We start from the raw sequence: 16,675 nt of genomic DNA, 5'->3' as shown, positions 1-16,675 counted from the left end.
TAAAATTTTCAAATGAACAAGCGTGCACATCAATGGAACATAATTTCAACAGCATACTGTGTAACTGACAGATCTATTTTTGGAACTTGTTCACACTGTGTTGGATTATCGGAGTGGATTAAAACATGGGCATTATTGATTTTTCGTTTCATGTTTCTGAGTGACCGGATTGATGTTTTTTTGGGGTTTTTTTTAACTTCAAAATGGGGGCGTTTATTAGAAGTCAAAAGTTCTGAACGCAAGATTTTCAGTAGCGGGGGTGTTAATTAGAAGGGGGCTTTAAATAGAATAAATACGGTATACCTTTTTTTAAGTCCAGATTTTTAGTATTCATATTGTCATTGTATAAAGTCATGTTGATTAAAATATTAGTCTAAAATAGGAAACAATGCGACAATGAGTGAATTTAGAAGTGTCAACCCTGTTATTATGACCTGTGTATGTAACAAATCCTAAATACCGTTACACCGTTTGGTGGTGTGTCTGACAATTGCAGAACGTACAGAAGGCTTAAAGGTAACATGTGACATATAATGAAATGACTAAGAGAAATCGCATTCAGATAGTTCCGGAATTTATTAATTTGTCTAATTGCTTATTGTTTGAAACAGTAATCGATGTAAAAGGGTAATATTTTCAGTAATGAGTATACCCAGGTATCAAGTATATACAACCTTATATAAGTTGGATTGTAGCTTTCTTCAGTTATACGTTTATTAGGTGAAAAAAAAGGTCTTTAGATTTAGATTTAGTAGTGTAGATATATGATATTTTTATAGATTGTCATTGATTATCTCAACGAAATTGATTTTCTCGCTTGAGCTGGGACAGGGAAAGTGAGAAAAGCAACTGAGTTGAGATGAGCAATGATAATCTGTTATCGCTATTACCTATGACGACGTTGTCAATTTCAATGTCATTTTCATTAGCAACGCCACGTGGCCTCCTTAGTTTCTAGCGATAATTTTTCCATCTCAAGCGAGAAGCATGATATGAAAATTATCACAAAAAAAGATCAAAAGAAATATGCACAAAATAGCGATAATAATATTTATTGCAGTGTGTAAATATATTGTCATTTAATATGATATTTGATACATGTATGTAAATAGCATGGATATTTAGAAAACAGCTGCACATGCTGGTGAGCTATTCCTATGAAACAAGTGTTTGAATTTATCTTATAAATATTTTATATCGTTTGAGTTTATAATGAATAAAATTTAATTCAAAACATTTAGTTAACAGTAATGACCACACTGTATCCTTTTCTTCATCCTACCACTTTAAAATCCTGGTGGCCAGGAAAAACCAACAAATCTAAGAAACCTGAGTCCAAACCCTTTGCTCGAAAGAATGTTTCAGGGTGTCATACTTAGACAGTATACTGTAAGATATACCAATAACTAGAGGCCCTCAAGAGCCTGTGTCACTCACCTTAGTCTATGTGCATATTAAACAATGGACACAGATAAATTCATGACACAATTGTGTTTTGGTGATGGCGATATGTTTGTAGATTTTACTTTACTAAACATTATTGTTAGAAAATTATCTCTGTCTATAATGAACTTGGCCCAGTACTAGTAATTACAGTGGAAAATATTTTGCAAGAATTTACAAAAATTTATGAAAATTGTTAAATATTGACTATAGGCACTCACACCACATCTTCTTATATCTATTAAGGGCAATAACTCCTTAAGGTCAAGGAACAGTAAATGGGCTATGTCGCAGATTTTGCTAAAAAAATTGCTTACAACCTTGGCTCGTTGAACTGCAACGGGAAATCGAAAAAATAATACATGTATCTCTTTTATTATCTGGAAAATTGCAGATTGATTTCTTTTAATATGGGTGAATATTTGTATAGAAAGCACATAAAATCGGCGAGAAACCTTCTAAAATTTGTCTTAAAATCGCCAAATCTCTAATTCTACTTCATAGATTTTTCTTAAAAACTATATGTTGTTGATACACAAATTTCTGTTTTAATGATGCAAAATAAAGATAAGGTCACCAACTTCGTTTTTACAGTATACATCATTCAAAGTTGCGTTCTTTGTGAAAAAACAAAACAAAACGTCGAAATAATCGTAACATTATCACGTTGCAGGCCGTAAAACGTTTTGATTTTCTCGCTTGAGCTGGGACAGGGAAAGTGAGAAAAGCAACCGAGTTGAGATGAGCAATGATAATCTGTTATCGCTATTACCTATGACGACGTTGTCAATTTCAATGTCATTTTCATTAGCAACGCCACATGGCCTCCTTAGTTTCTAGCGATAATTTTTCCATCTCAAGCGAGAAACATGATATGAAAATTATCACAAAAAAAGATCAAAAGAAATATGCACAAAATAGCGATAATAATATTTATTGCAGTGTGTAAATATATTGTCATTTAATATGATATTTGATACATGTATGTAAATAGCATGGATATTTAGAAAACAGCTGCACATGCTGGTGAGCTATTCCTATGAAACAAGTGTTTGAATTTATCTTATAAATATTTTATATCGTTTGAGTTTATAATGAATAAAATTTAATTCAAAACATTTAGTTAACAGAAATGACCACACTGTATCCTTTTCTTCATCCTACCACTTTAAAATCCTGGTGGCCAGGAAAAACCAACAAATCTAAGAAACCTGAGTCCAAACCCTTTGCTCGAAAGAATGTTTCAGGGTGTCATACTTAGACAGTATACTGTAAGATATGACAATAACTAGAGGCCCTCAAGAGCCTGTGTCACTCACCTTAGTCTATGTGCATATTAAACAATGGACACAGATAAATTCATGACACAATTGTGTTTTGGTGATGGCGATATGTTTGTAGATTTTACTTTACTAAACATTATTGTTAGAAAATTATCTCTGTCTATAATGAACTTGGCCCAGTACTAGTAATTACCGTGGAAAATATTTTGCAAGAATTTACAAAAATTTATGAAAATTGTTAAATATTGACTATAGGCACTCACACCACATCTTCTTATATCTATTAAGGGCAATAACTCCTTAAGGTCAAGGAACAGTAAATGGGCTATGTCGCAGATTTTGCTAAAAAAATTGCTTACAACCTTGGCTCGTTGAACTGCAACGGGAAATCGAAAAAATAATACATGTATCTCTTTTATTATCTGGAAAATTGCAGATTGATTTCTTTTAATATGGGTGAATATTTGTATAGAAAGCACATAAAATCGGCGAGAAACCTTCTAAAATTTGTCTTAAAATCGCCAAATCTCTAATTCTACTCCATAGATTTTTCTTAAAAAACTATATGTTGTTGATACACAAATTTCTGTTTTAATGATGCAAAATAAAGATAAGGTCATTAAAACAGAAATTTGTGTATCAACAACATATAGTTTTTTAAGAAAAATCTATGAAGTAGAATTAGAGATTTGGCGATTTTAAGACAAATTTTAGAAGGGTTTTCGCCGATTTTATGTGCTTTCTATACAAATGTTCACCCATTTTGTAAGAATTCAATCAGTTATATTTCAAATGATAATTGAGATAAATGCATTATTATTTTGATTTTCAGTTGAAGTTCATCGAGCCAGAGTTGTATGCCAAATTTACTGTCACTTGGCCTTAAGGGGTCAATTGACAATTTTGGTCGTGTTGACTTATTTGTAGATCTTACTTTGCTCAACATCATTGCTGTTTTCAGTTTATCTCTAAAGTAAGGGTACCCAAATTGCACCGAGTACCCAAATTGCACCTGTTTAGAAAAAATAGCAACGATAATCTTACAAGATTTCGTAGAAATAAACAATTTGTATTTTTATGATTTGATACTATGCACGTCTTTCAACAAAGGTAAACATATTTAGATATACACATAACGTTCACAGTATTTGTCAACAGATGGACTGTTTACTGAAAAAGCAAAATGTACGAAAACGTCACCATGCGACATCATCAAAACCTCATCTTTTTAAAATTAGCAAATACAATATATCATGAGTATCTATTTCGTAAAATATGAAGAGTAAGCATGGACTAATATCCAATTGTTCATTATATTTGAAAAAAATAAACAAAAGCTCAGTTATTAGACTTTTGACAATGTGAATTTAAGCATGGATGCAATTTGGGTACTCCTCATTACAGAATCATGGATAGTTTGGAGGTTGGTTCAAACCCATTTTTTGATGACTCAATATGAATTTAAAATTAAATTGGTGTACCTATACAATAAAGAAGGACAGGGCTAAAAAATAAACACAGTATGGACATTTTTTTCTTGATCATAAAAAAATGTAGGTGAAAAAAATGTCAAAAGAGGTGCAATTTGGGTACCGTCACGTTATCTATAATAGTATTCAAGATAATAACCTAAATCTGCAAAATTTCCTTAAAATTACTAATTTCGGGGGCAGCAACCCTACAATGGGTTATCAGATTTGTCTTAAAATTGAAAGGCAGACAGATCTTGACCTTATAAACAATTCTACACCCTATCAGATTTAATCTAAATGCTTTGGTTTCAGAGATATAAGCCAAAATCTACATTTTACCCCGATGTTTTATTTTTGCCATGGCAGCCATCTTGGTTGGTTGGCCGGGTCATCGGAAACATTTTTGAAACTTAATACCCCAATGATGATTGTGGCTAAATTTGGTTAAATTTGGCTTAGTAGTTTCAGAGAAGATTTTTGCCAAAGTTTACAGACAGGTCAGGTGAGCTAAAAATGTAATAAAGGGGAAACATGAAACTAAAATAACCCTGTATCATGTGCATCAGTACATTCAGCAAAAAAGTAAAGTTCATACATGTACATGAGCAAATACATTGTACAAATATTATAACCAGATGCTCAGCAGGATGTAGTCTTATACGCAGAGTTCGACCCCTGAACAGTTGGGGCAAGTATGGACACAGCATTCAAGCATGATTTAGCTCTGAATTTGGATTGTGAATAAATAGTTGACACAGCAAAGGTTTCTGACACAGAATGAATGTGGTCTAATGAACTTAAAATTATTTTTTTTGCTTTTGAGCAATACACTATTTTATTACTTATACAAAAGTTATTAAACTGAAACCATCTGTCTTTGGACGAAGCTGCAAACGACACTGACGATGTGATACATATATACAACCAAAATTTTTTCAACTTTTGCGATCATATAAAAACCTAAAAAAGATCAAGCTCTGGAATATTGTAACAAGAGTGCACACGCTGAAATGTCTCGCCTTCTGTACTAATCATTCATATTATGTTGATAGTCCTATGTATAAAGCTTTATTACAACTGTCACATAAACTTAACATTAATCAAGATAACTACACAAAGATCAATGAACTGTGAAAATGAGGTCACGGTCAAATAAAACCTGCGCGACTGACATATAGATCATAAAATATTTCCATACACCAAATATAGTTGACCTATGGCATATAGTATTAGATTGAAAGACCAAAACTCAAAAACTTAACTATGACCACTGAACCATGAAAATGAGGTCAAAGTCAAATGACATCTGCCCGCTAGACATGTACACCTTACAATCATTCCATACAACAAATATAGTAGACCTGTTGCATTAAGTATGAGAAAAACACACCAAAACACAAAAACTTAACTATAACCACTGAACCATGAAAATGAGGTCAAGGTCAGATGACACCTGCCAGTTGGACATGTACACCTTACAGTCCTTCCATACACCGAATATACAAGCCCTATTGCTTATAGAATCTGAGATATGGACTTGACCACCAAAACTTAACCTTGTTCACTGATCCATGAAATGAGGCTGAGGTCAAGTGAAAACTGTCTGACAGACATGAGTTCTTTGCAAGGTACGCACATATCAAATATAGTTATCCTATTACTTATAATAAGAGAGAATTCAACATTACAAAAAATCTGAACTTTTTTTTCAAGTGGGCACTGAACCATGAAAATGAGGTCAAGGACATTGGACATATGACTGACGGAAACTTCCTAACATGAAGCATCTATATACAAAGTATGAAGCATCCAAGTCTTCCACCTTCTAAAATATAAAGCTTTTAAGAAGTGACCTAACGCCGCCGCCGCCGCCGGATCACTATCCCTATGTCGAGCTTTCTGCAACAAAAGTTGCAGCCTCGACAAAAAAACGATATATATAAAAATATTGTAAAGAAACTTCCAAATATTGTATAAAGTCATGAAAGTAATCACAGGGTTGCTATTAATTTCAGGGTTAGGGGAGAACAAAATTTAACACAAAAGGTTTCTAGAAGCCCATATGTTAATCTAAACTATCCAAGTGTATACATCGTACATAAAATTTAGATGAGCTTTTTTTATCATGTTGATAGGGGGTGAACAAGAGCAATTGTATAAATAAAGTTTAACTGGTCAAAATTTCCCCCTCAACATTTGGTTACCTGTGCCATTGTTTTGTCTTCCATCGGTAATAAAAACACATGTAATATTGATTTTAAGTTTCACTAAAACAAGTGAACAAATTTAACTATTGTTGCTTGAACACACTTAACGTGGTAAGCTGTAAAATTTGGATTTCCTTTCAACATTTTAGCACACACAAAGATTTTTTTTAAAATAGGTTCTGTATCTGTATAATACTGGAAATAAACTCAAATATTGCTGAGTAAAACTTATCCAGGAAGTGTGTGTGGGAATATATTGATCATGAGTCAATACATGTTGCAAGGATTCCTGTGCACTATTATCAAAGTAGGATTTGGGGATCCATGCATATGCCAAATGATAACATTAAGTTAAAATTTCTATACCGCATCATTTAAAAAGAAAAATTGATGCAATTGAATGCCTTCTATATCATTCAGACTTTTACCCAATTGAAAAAGTTCTTTTCATTCACAAAAAAAAAAATGAGGTGGTTGACAGGCAAAGAATATTGTATGCTTAGTAACACAATCATGACATATTAACAAATGATTTATAAATTGGTATTTCAATTTTCAATTTTATTTAAGCTTCCTTTTCACATTCAGTGTTTCAAACTTCCTTAAATTGTTCATTTTTTATTTCCCTTAATTTTTCAATATTTAACTTCCTTAAAATCTTCAATAGTCCAAAATAAATAAATGCCAAAAGAAATCAATTACTTGTTTTATAAATCAGGATCTCTTTCTTTTTCACCACTAAAACTTCTGATGACATTAACATTTTTTTACAAAGTGAATTATTTCCAGAAGTATGAAATTACATTTGTTCTTTTTTTATTTTTTTTACAAAGTGAATTATTTTCCATCTTTACAGAAGAATGACATTAACATTTGTTCTTTTTTTTTTATATTACGCAAGGAAAATTAATAAGGAATAAAAAAAATTATGTTGTATATTTTTTTGTACAAAGGTCTATGACCATGATATAAGCTCTGTGTTTATTGTCTCATAGTTTATGTAATGAAAGTTATAAAGGGAAATAACTGAGGAATGTTCAGTAAAAGTGACGCTACCCAAAATTTGTGCTTGATCTGTGTTTTGTGATAATAAGCATTGTGTATTAAGTTTTACAACATTTGTTTGAGCAAACTAAAATCAGAGAATGGAAATCAAGAAATCAGCAATTTTTCCCATTTGTAAAGAGACATAAATCTAGAACGATTAAAGTGACACAACCAAATCTGTGTTTTGTGGTTTGTGTATATAGGTTTCATAACATTTGGTTGAGGCAAAAAAGAGAACGGAAACCAACTTGGGAATGTACGTATTTACATACTGATGCAAGGACGAACAAGCGTAAAACTTAATGCTACGGCTGGGGCATTAAGATCTTCCATGGAATGAACTAAAGCATTCATATAACAACTACTTCAGAAGGGAAGACATGGATGTACATACTGGTGACATATTGGAATGGTCAATGTGATTATATTGTTATATGAGGCTATGGAGACAACATGGGTTAATAATCAAACAGGTTTACAACAATAAGTAATGCACCTTTTGTCTGGCATCTCCCATGAATCCCTACAAACAAATAGTATAAAAATTCATTGCCAGACTGTATGTGGTTGCTTAATTTATGAAAATCATTGAAATAAATTAATTTTTGGTGAAAATAATTGGCACTGTTGAAAAATGATAATTGAATTTCTAGAAAAATAAAAGTTTTACTTGCATCAATCTCCACTACATTTTGACTTAAAATATAATTTCTCTTTTTTTTTATTCTTTTTTTCCCACTTTTACATACCTACATTTTGATATTATCAGAGAAAATGGGAGGAGAGGGTTTCTGCCGTCATTCATTTAATTTCTATCCAAATTGTTAGAAAAGGTCTGTAAATTCATAATTGCTGCTAAATTTATTAAATTAATTTATTATAAAATCAAAGAGCTGATAGCTCTGAAGTGGAAGAAGGTGAATAAAAGGTAACTTGAATTACCATAAAAGCAGCCCCCACTTACCCAGGCTGCTTTGTTCCATTATCGTTAAAATGTATTTTTTTTCTTCAAACAAGAAAAGGTCATAAGTACATGGATTTCCCATCCGTACAATCATTTTCTATGTTCAGTTGACTATGAAAATTAGGTAAAATCTTTAATTTGGCAGTAATTAAGAAGATCATATCAAGAGGAACACATGTGTACTAAGTTTCAAGTTGATTGGATTTCAACTTCATCAAAAACTACCTCGACCATAAACTTTATAACCAGAAGCAGGACGGACGGACAGACTAGAAAACATATTGCCCATAAATGGAGCATAAAAATAGTAAGACTTGTTACATAACTTTTGAAAGTTTCCATATTGGTTTTTACTGCACAACAACAATTTTAAAGGTTACAATTTTTAGCGACGTATTTTGCAAGATCTGGATTGTCTAGAAAAAGTGTCATATTTGTATGATGAACTTACATGCCTTTTCCTTAAGTCTGTTTGCATGATTCTAGTTATATATTAAATCGGTAGAAAAAATATACATGAAGCTAGCAGACCAGGGTTTATTTTCCAGATTAAGAATATTAGATGCTTGTTGAAATTTCCAATTTTGAATTATGCACCAAGATGGACCTTTAACAAGTTGGGAACAACACTCCAAATGAGGGTAACCTAACTGGAAGATCATCACAACCAAATGAAAAAAATGAGCACAAAAAAAGTCATTTATATTCATATTATTTGATGAAACTTTTCCCCAAGAACTATGCATCTATTAAGTACTGAATGGTCAAAACATCATGTTTTTTTATCGACATTAGTTTTGTCGTTAATGTAACCAAATGATGTAGAAATTGTGTTTTTTCATCAAATTTCCATCAAATTGTAATGTTTATAGTTCCCTTATTGCCTCTCTATTTGAATTAAATAAAATAATAAGAAGAATCTGTTTCTTGTTTTGTTTTATTTTGTTTTTGACAAATGATTGTTCACTGCTTGCAAATGAATCATTATATTTATATATCTTATCTGTATATATTTTTGTTCGTGTTTCCATCTCTTTATCATTTGTAAATGTATAGACAAATAAGAAAGAAATAAGCTCCACATGTATATTTGCAACATCGTAAATTAATTAAAAAAATAACATACACTAACACTAGTACTGCATGGATTTTAAGCATTATGAAAGTCATATTTGTAGAAAGCTTAAAAAGACTTATAAACAGTGTAAAATGTCTTGCTATTTACTAACATTTACAAATTTAAATTTCAAAAATTCAGATGTAAACAAATTTATTATATAAACTTCAATTTAATCCTTGAAAGGAGGTCTAGTTTGCTAAAATAATTTACAAATTTTAATTTTTTTATTTGTCCAAAATCATTTAAATTCATTTAATCAACATCCTTTTATGATTATTTGATTAAAATATTAATCATTTTTAGTCTTTTTGCAATTTACAATTTTAAAAGCAAAATAACTGAAAACAGGATAAAACAAAGGGAAGTAACAAAAAAGTATTTCAATATTCCCAATACACATCGTTTTGATAACACAACGGCAGTTAGCCGGAGGTAAACATCGTTGATTACCAGTATGTTTGACACCCAAGTTATCAAGTGAAGCCATATAATTATACATCTTCTTTGATGTTCAGGTAAAATTTAACACAGGTGTCAATTACACCCGTACAGTAGTAAATGTTCAAATATGGAGTCTGAAAAATTTCATACACGGGAGTTTTTGCTCCTAAACGGGAGGTTCACTTGTATGTTACGAAGGGCATCTAATTCACATGACAAAAGAAAACCATCAATAAAGACAACACTTTATATATCCTTTTTATTTATATAAAAACAAAATCTTCTTGTCTGCAGGATTGAAAATTCGTAACTTCAAGGGCGAACTTGTAAACAGGGCGAGTTGTCCCGATACCAAATTCACGCATGCGTAATACAAATATCTACAGTTAAAACATCCTGTTACAAGTAAACAAATAACGTTCATGTGGATGAGATGAAATCTAGTAATTTACATTAATAAAAGGGTCATATTTACGATAGTGATTGTTTTACAATCATAATTTACAAATTAAATGATTCAGATGCCTAATCATGTGTAAAAATCGGTGTCAGGAATCTAAGTTGTTTTGAAATTGTAATACACAGAAACGAATGCGGCATACAGAGACTCAATGCCAAGGGTCGGCCCCTTAAGTCTTCAGAAGACTTGACGTCTTCTTCCACTAACAAGCCTAAATGTTTCATTTATAATCCTTAGCTGAGTGTTGTTTCAATTTTACATCTACAAAATATGTGTTACTTTTATTTCATTTTCAAGTTACTTATTTTTGCAGATACTTTATTTCAGGTTTTACCCTTTCTAGTCTACTTTGTGTCTATTTAATTTACCAATTTTCTGATTTACTTGATTTAGATTTTCCAAGATTACAAATTTAGAATTTATATTTGTGTTCAACTTCATACTTGCGAAATTCGCAAATATAAATCACTCCTGAAAATAAGTTAATTACTATAAGCATTTTTTTTCAAATGAAAAATGAAAGTAGGAATATATTATTAACAATGATAAAGTGACAGGGTTAAAAAATGTAAATATGTCAATTTCTTTTGTTATCTTACAATGATCCATATACAACATATTATTTTACAACATGTTCATGCTTTAATAAAAACATATCACTATGAAAATACAAAGATAGTATGTGATTTGATTGCCACTGAATGAAACAACTCTCCATCTGGCAGACCAAAGGGTAAGGATGTCAACAACAACAACAGGTCATTGCATGACAGTTAAGATCACCCCTTGGCCCTCAATAATGAGCAAAAGGTATAATATAAGGTAATCTATAACAGGGCATGACAAAAAGTGATATGATTTCAAAGAGAAAACCAACTGCCTGATATTTACTAAAAACAACAAAATTAAAACAAATGACAAACAGCAAGCAACAGGAACCACTGAATTACTGTCTCCTTACTTGCGATAGGCACAAAAAGAGTGCTCTAAGCTGGCCTTAAGTTACAGATTTCAGAAATTATTGCAATGTTCTTATTTTAGCGAAAAAATGCAACAAGGTAATAATCGCAATAATTTAAAGTTGCATTTTGAATTAATTTATTTGAAATAAACAGGGGCTCAAAATCACATGTCAAGTACTCCTAACTCATACATCTTATATTTCTTATATCCCAATTTGAGTCAATAATGACAATCAAACTTGACATTCAAAAATGACTGAACTCAGTGTTCCCCACATGGCCTTTTGGCATCATGGTAATGTGATGCTATATTTCTCAATATGTTGCCCTCTGAATTGTTTTTGTCGAGCCTTCGACTTTTGTTGAAAAAAGCGAGACTAAGCAATCCTACATTCCGTCGTCGTCGGTGTTGGCAGCTTCCACAAATATTCACTCTGTGGTTAAAGTTTTTGAAATTTTAATAACTTTCTCAGACTATACTGGATTACTTTCAAACTTGGACAGAAGCTTGTTTATGATTATAAGATAGTATCCAGAAGTAAATTTTGTAAAAATAAATTTCCATTTTTTCCGTATTTTATTTATAAATGGACTTAGTTTTTTCTGCGGGAAAATATAACATTCACTCTGTGGCTAAAGTTTTTAGAATTTTAATTACTTTCTTAAAATATCCTGGGTTTGTACCAAACTTGGACAGAAGCTTGTTTATGATCATTAGATAATATCCAGAAGTAAATTTTGTAAAAAAAAATTCCATTTGTTCCGTATTTTATTTATAAATGGACTTATTTTTTTTGCGGGAAAACATAACATTCACTCTGTGGTTAAAGTTTTTAGAATTTTAATAACTTTCTTAAACTAACCTGGGTTTGTACCTAACTTGGACAGAAGCTTGTTTATGATCATTAGATAGTATTCAGAACTAAATTTTGTAAAAAAATAAATCCATTTTTTCCGTAATTTACTTTTAAATGGACTTAGTTTTTCTGCGAGGAGACATTACATTCACTCTGTTGTTAAAGTTTTTAAAATTTCAATAACTTTCTTAAACTATCCTGGGTTTGTACCAAACTTAGACAGAAGCTTATTTATGATCATAAGATAGTATCCAGAAGGAAATTTGGTAAAAATATAACTCCATTTTTTCTGTATTTTACTTTTAAATGGACTTAGATTTTCTTCCAGTTAACATTACATACAGTCTGCAGTTAAAGTTATAAAACATTTATAAGATTCATTAACCATCCTAGATTTTTACCAAACTAGGACATAAGCTTCTTACAATCAATAGATAGTATCAAGAGGAATATTTTTATTGATTTTTTCCTCATTTTTGTTGAGCCTGCGATTTACAGCAAAAGTAGGCGAGACACTGGGTTCGGGGAACCCTTACAAATTTTTTCTTATAGATTATGTTATGGAAGTGATCTTCAATTTTTGGATTCAAGATGGTACATTTGTATTCTAAATTCCCATGTTTACCAGGATGATAAATAGAATATCTGGGGAGAACACTGTCAGACAGAACTAAAAAATAAAATTTTGCTGTGGACACACCAACATCTGAAACTCACCTTAAGTGATAAAGACTGTTCCACATCCGTGTCATAAAATAGGACAATGTTGTGTTTCATGCCCATACTCTGTCGTACACCAATATGATAGAATAAAGCAGACTGTTGAACTGGTATTGTCATATCCACGACCACAACATCAGCATTGTAAAACTCTTCTAACACTGAGGTACTACCAAAATCTAACTTCTTAAAGGGTACATGCTCTAAGCTAGCTTCAACACTGAAATATAAAACATTGCCAGAGTGGCATAAAAATTGCATGAAAATTTTTCCTTTCTGTGCAGGCCAAACAAATAGTTTGTTCTGTTCTAGACTCTTAAGTTAATAGAGCTAACTACACTAAATTTTATGCCTACCCTATAATAAATTTATGGATTTTTTTTTATTAAGCACTGTTAAAATCAATACATATCTGATGAAGAATAGACTATTTTCCTACATAATCTAAATGACTTTCCTGTGTTGTGTTCGCCCTGTTTTTACAACAGCAGACATAAGAATGGAGTACGATTATCATACTCAGAATTCAACCAATCAAAATACTGGATTTAGCATATTGAGCCCCAGCTTGATTGTACATTGTCACATGAATGTATTTCCAAACACTGAATTATAAGTTTTATGACTAATAGCCATGCAGATTGGGTTACCCTCCTCACCACCCCCTTCCTGTTTTAGTCATTTGTGTGGACAAGGCGCGTATTTGGCGTATTGAATTTTAAACCTGATGCTTTTTGTTATCTATTAATCATGTTTTTCTTTGTCTAATATATTCTCCTATTTATTTGTATTGTAGTCCTTTTATATTATGTTGTCATCTCAATGTTATATTTAACTTTGCCATTAAAGTGCGAGGTTTGGCATGCCACAAAACCAGGTTCAACCCACCACTTTTATTCCCCTTTAAAAGTGTCCTGTACCAAGTCAGGAAGATGGCCATTGTTATATTATTGTTTGTTTATGTGTGTGTTGCATTTTAACGTTGAGTCATTTGTGTTTTCTCTTATTTTTGAGATATTGAGATAAGACGTGGCACTGTACTTGTCTATCCCAAATTCATGTATTTGTTTTTCATGTTATATTTGTTATTCTCCTGGTGTTTTGTCTGATGCTTGGTCCGTTTCTGTGTGTGTTAAGTTTCGGTGTTATGTCGTTGTTCTCCTCTTATATTTAATGCGTTTCCCTCGGTTTTAGTTTGATACCCCGATTTTGTTTTTAGTCCATGGATTTATGAGTTTTGAACAGCGGTATACTACTGTTGCCTTTATTTAGATGTTAAATATAACTTACCTTTTGGAAACCTTTTCTAAGACACATAAGGCTGCCCTTCTCGGTGAATCGATTGCCCCTAGGTTTGTTGTAGCTGTTACAGATTGTCTATCCACATTGGGTGTGGTTTTACCCCAGCTGTCAAGCACACAAACCACCTTCATCTTCCTTAAATTTAATATAAAAGTAAGACGTTTAACTAGCTACAAAACCAGGTTTAATCCATTATTTTTTTACATCAGAAAATGTGTGTACCAAGTCTGTAATATGACAGTTGTTATCCATTCATTAGATGTGTTTGAGCTTTTTGATTTTGCCATTTGCTTAGGGTCTTTCCGTTTTGAATTTTCCTATTTTCCATATTTTTTTTGTTTACTTCTTATAAACTGAAGGTAAAAATTGCTTTTTCCTAATGAAATATGTAAGCCTTCAAAAAAAAAAAAATTAAAACTAAAAAGTTATTTTTTAGTTTATTCCCAAACTGTGAAAATTGATCCGTTTGCTATGTGTACAAGTTCACAAAAATACACAAACAGTAAGTTACATAAAGAACAAAAGAAGCCTGCATTTTCCAGTATCATCCTTTTTTCAACATTCAGTAAATATCAAAAACAGTGAAACTTACCTCATTTATGATTAAGCTTTTTTGATTTCAACTAAGATGTGAGCATTTATTGTCTTTCAACGGAACTTTATCCTCAAAGTCGGTCGAAGACTTAAAGATGAATGACATGAAGTTGATTCAGACAATTCATTAACACCATTTTGACCATATATAACACCTCTTTTATATTTATTGAAATTGCAACTTCCAAGATCCACCTACTTTATAAAATTGAGAATGGAAATGGGGAATGTGTCAGACAAAAACCCGACCAAAGAGCAGAAAACATGTTTTCAAAATGTTACAATACTATATCATGAGTAATCATCACCTGTCTTGCACTTTAGATGTCTTTTGAGTCTTTGGTGTTGTTTAGTTGTTTTATTGTATTGAATAACTTATGTGTTGAAGACAGCAGGAAGATCAGTAAAGCAGGAGGGAATTGGAAAAGCTCCTTAAAGTTAAAGCCCATAATTTTGATTCAGGAATTTTTTGGTTAACGATTTTTTTGTACATTTTTTATCTGATTTTGAAGTCACCTCCCTCCTTTTAGGCAAACATGCTTGATGAGCCCCTTTTCAAAACACTGTCTGATGAACATTTTGTTACTCTTTTTATGAATATCAATATATGTTTATCAAAATATTTGTAATCAACATAAAAAATCCAAAAAATACTATGTACCCTTAACGTTAAACATTACAATATAAAAACAGAATATACATATGCATATGTATGCATATGCCTGTACTATAAGTACAAATGCACCATACCAACTATATTTGAATTTTTGCCATGATTAGTGTAAAGTAATTGGGTTGACAAAATCTTTGGGTCATTAATCAACAAGAAATATGATAACAATCTTAACTTCACTGTTTATAATTACAATGTCTAGTTCCAATTGAATGAATGCCTACTAGTATATAACCTACATGTATATTGTGATTTTTAAAGTGCATGCATATATATATGTAAACAATTGTTCTTTAAGGTTATTATATCAACAACAATATAAATATGTTTATATAACACAAAAGACGCTAATGAATGTTGTTGCAGAATCTATTACCTATTGTAACAATTATGCCAAATGTCATTGTCCTTATTTAAACATAAACATGATCCTAAATCATAAACATGATTCCCATGATCAATAACCACAGTCTCAGTGTCAGAAATGTAAACAAAATACCATGTACTGTTTGATTTAAACTCAACAGCAGTCGCAGCTGGTCGATAAAGTAAATAAACTTTGTAAGAAAAAAACACATTGTTTACTTTAGAGGATATCTATCTTCTTCAGGTGTCAAGTTAAATTAAATAATTATTCATTTTATATTCTTAAGAAAAAAGATAAAAATTCCCTACCTGTTACATGTATGTAACATCTTCAATTCTTTATTTGCCATCTTCACAAACTATCTTTTTAAAGTCTATTATTTAATAATGCCCTCACATCAATAAGACATTTCTTGGAATTGCTTATGTAGTAATTAGAGATAGGTTTATAATTGAGAATGTGATCAAGGGACACAACTCCAACCTATGCAAGTTTTTTTGCAGTCAACAGTAGTCTTTTGATAAAGGCATCCAATTATAGCACTCTGTCATAAAATCTTAAGGATGATGATGTAATTTATCAGTATATTGGTTAACCCAACATCATGTGTGCTTATAGATAAACATCCCATCACAGATGATATATCTAGACTGCATGTTCTTTTAATTATGGAAAATTATATGTTGTTCCTATTTGCTCATGTATCCCATTTTCTTCAACTCTTAATATATTTTACTTAAGACTTTGCAAAGATAAAACATTT

At 31.3% G+C, this 16,675-nt stretch overlaps 1 protein-coding gene across 1 annotated transcript in view; it reads right to left on the bottom strand.

Moving 5' to 3' along the window:
• The window catches only part of LOC134687290 (mitogen-activated protein kinase kinase kinase 5-like), a 90,786-nt gene extending 74,453 nt beyond the window's left edge, over window positions 1–16,333 (bottom strand). Inside the window, exons 1-3 of the mRNA XM_063547445.1 lie at window positions 16,221–16,333; window positions 14,267–14,413; window positions 12,974–13,196 (exon numbers count right to left, since the gene is read on the bottom strand). Coding sequence (XP_063403515.1) covers window positions 12,974–13,196; window positions 14,267–14,413; window positions 16,221–16,261 — 411 coding nt within the window. The 5' untranslated portion in view covers window positions 16,262–16,333. The remainder of the gene's footprint in view (window positions 1–12,973; window positions 13,197–14,266; window positions 14,414–16,220) is intronic.
• Between the last annotated feature and the right edge of the window lie 342 nt (window positions 16,334–16,675).

This window comes from Mytilus trossulus, chromosome 10, assembly GCF_036588685.1.
Source record: "Mytilus trossulus isolate FHL-02 chromosome 10, PNRI_Mtr1.1.1.hap1, whole genome shotgun sequence".
Lineage (NCBI taxonomy): Eukaryota > Metazoa > Mollusca > Bivalvia > Mytilida > Mytilidae > Mytilus > Mytilus trossulus.
The sequence above is the reverse complement of the archived record's forward strand: the minus strand, read 5'-3'. Positions and strand labels throughout refer to the sequence as shown.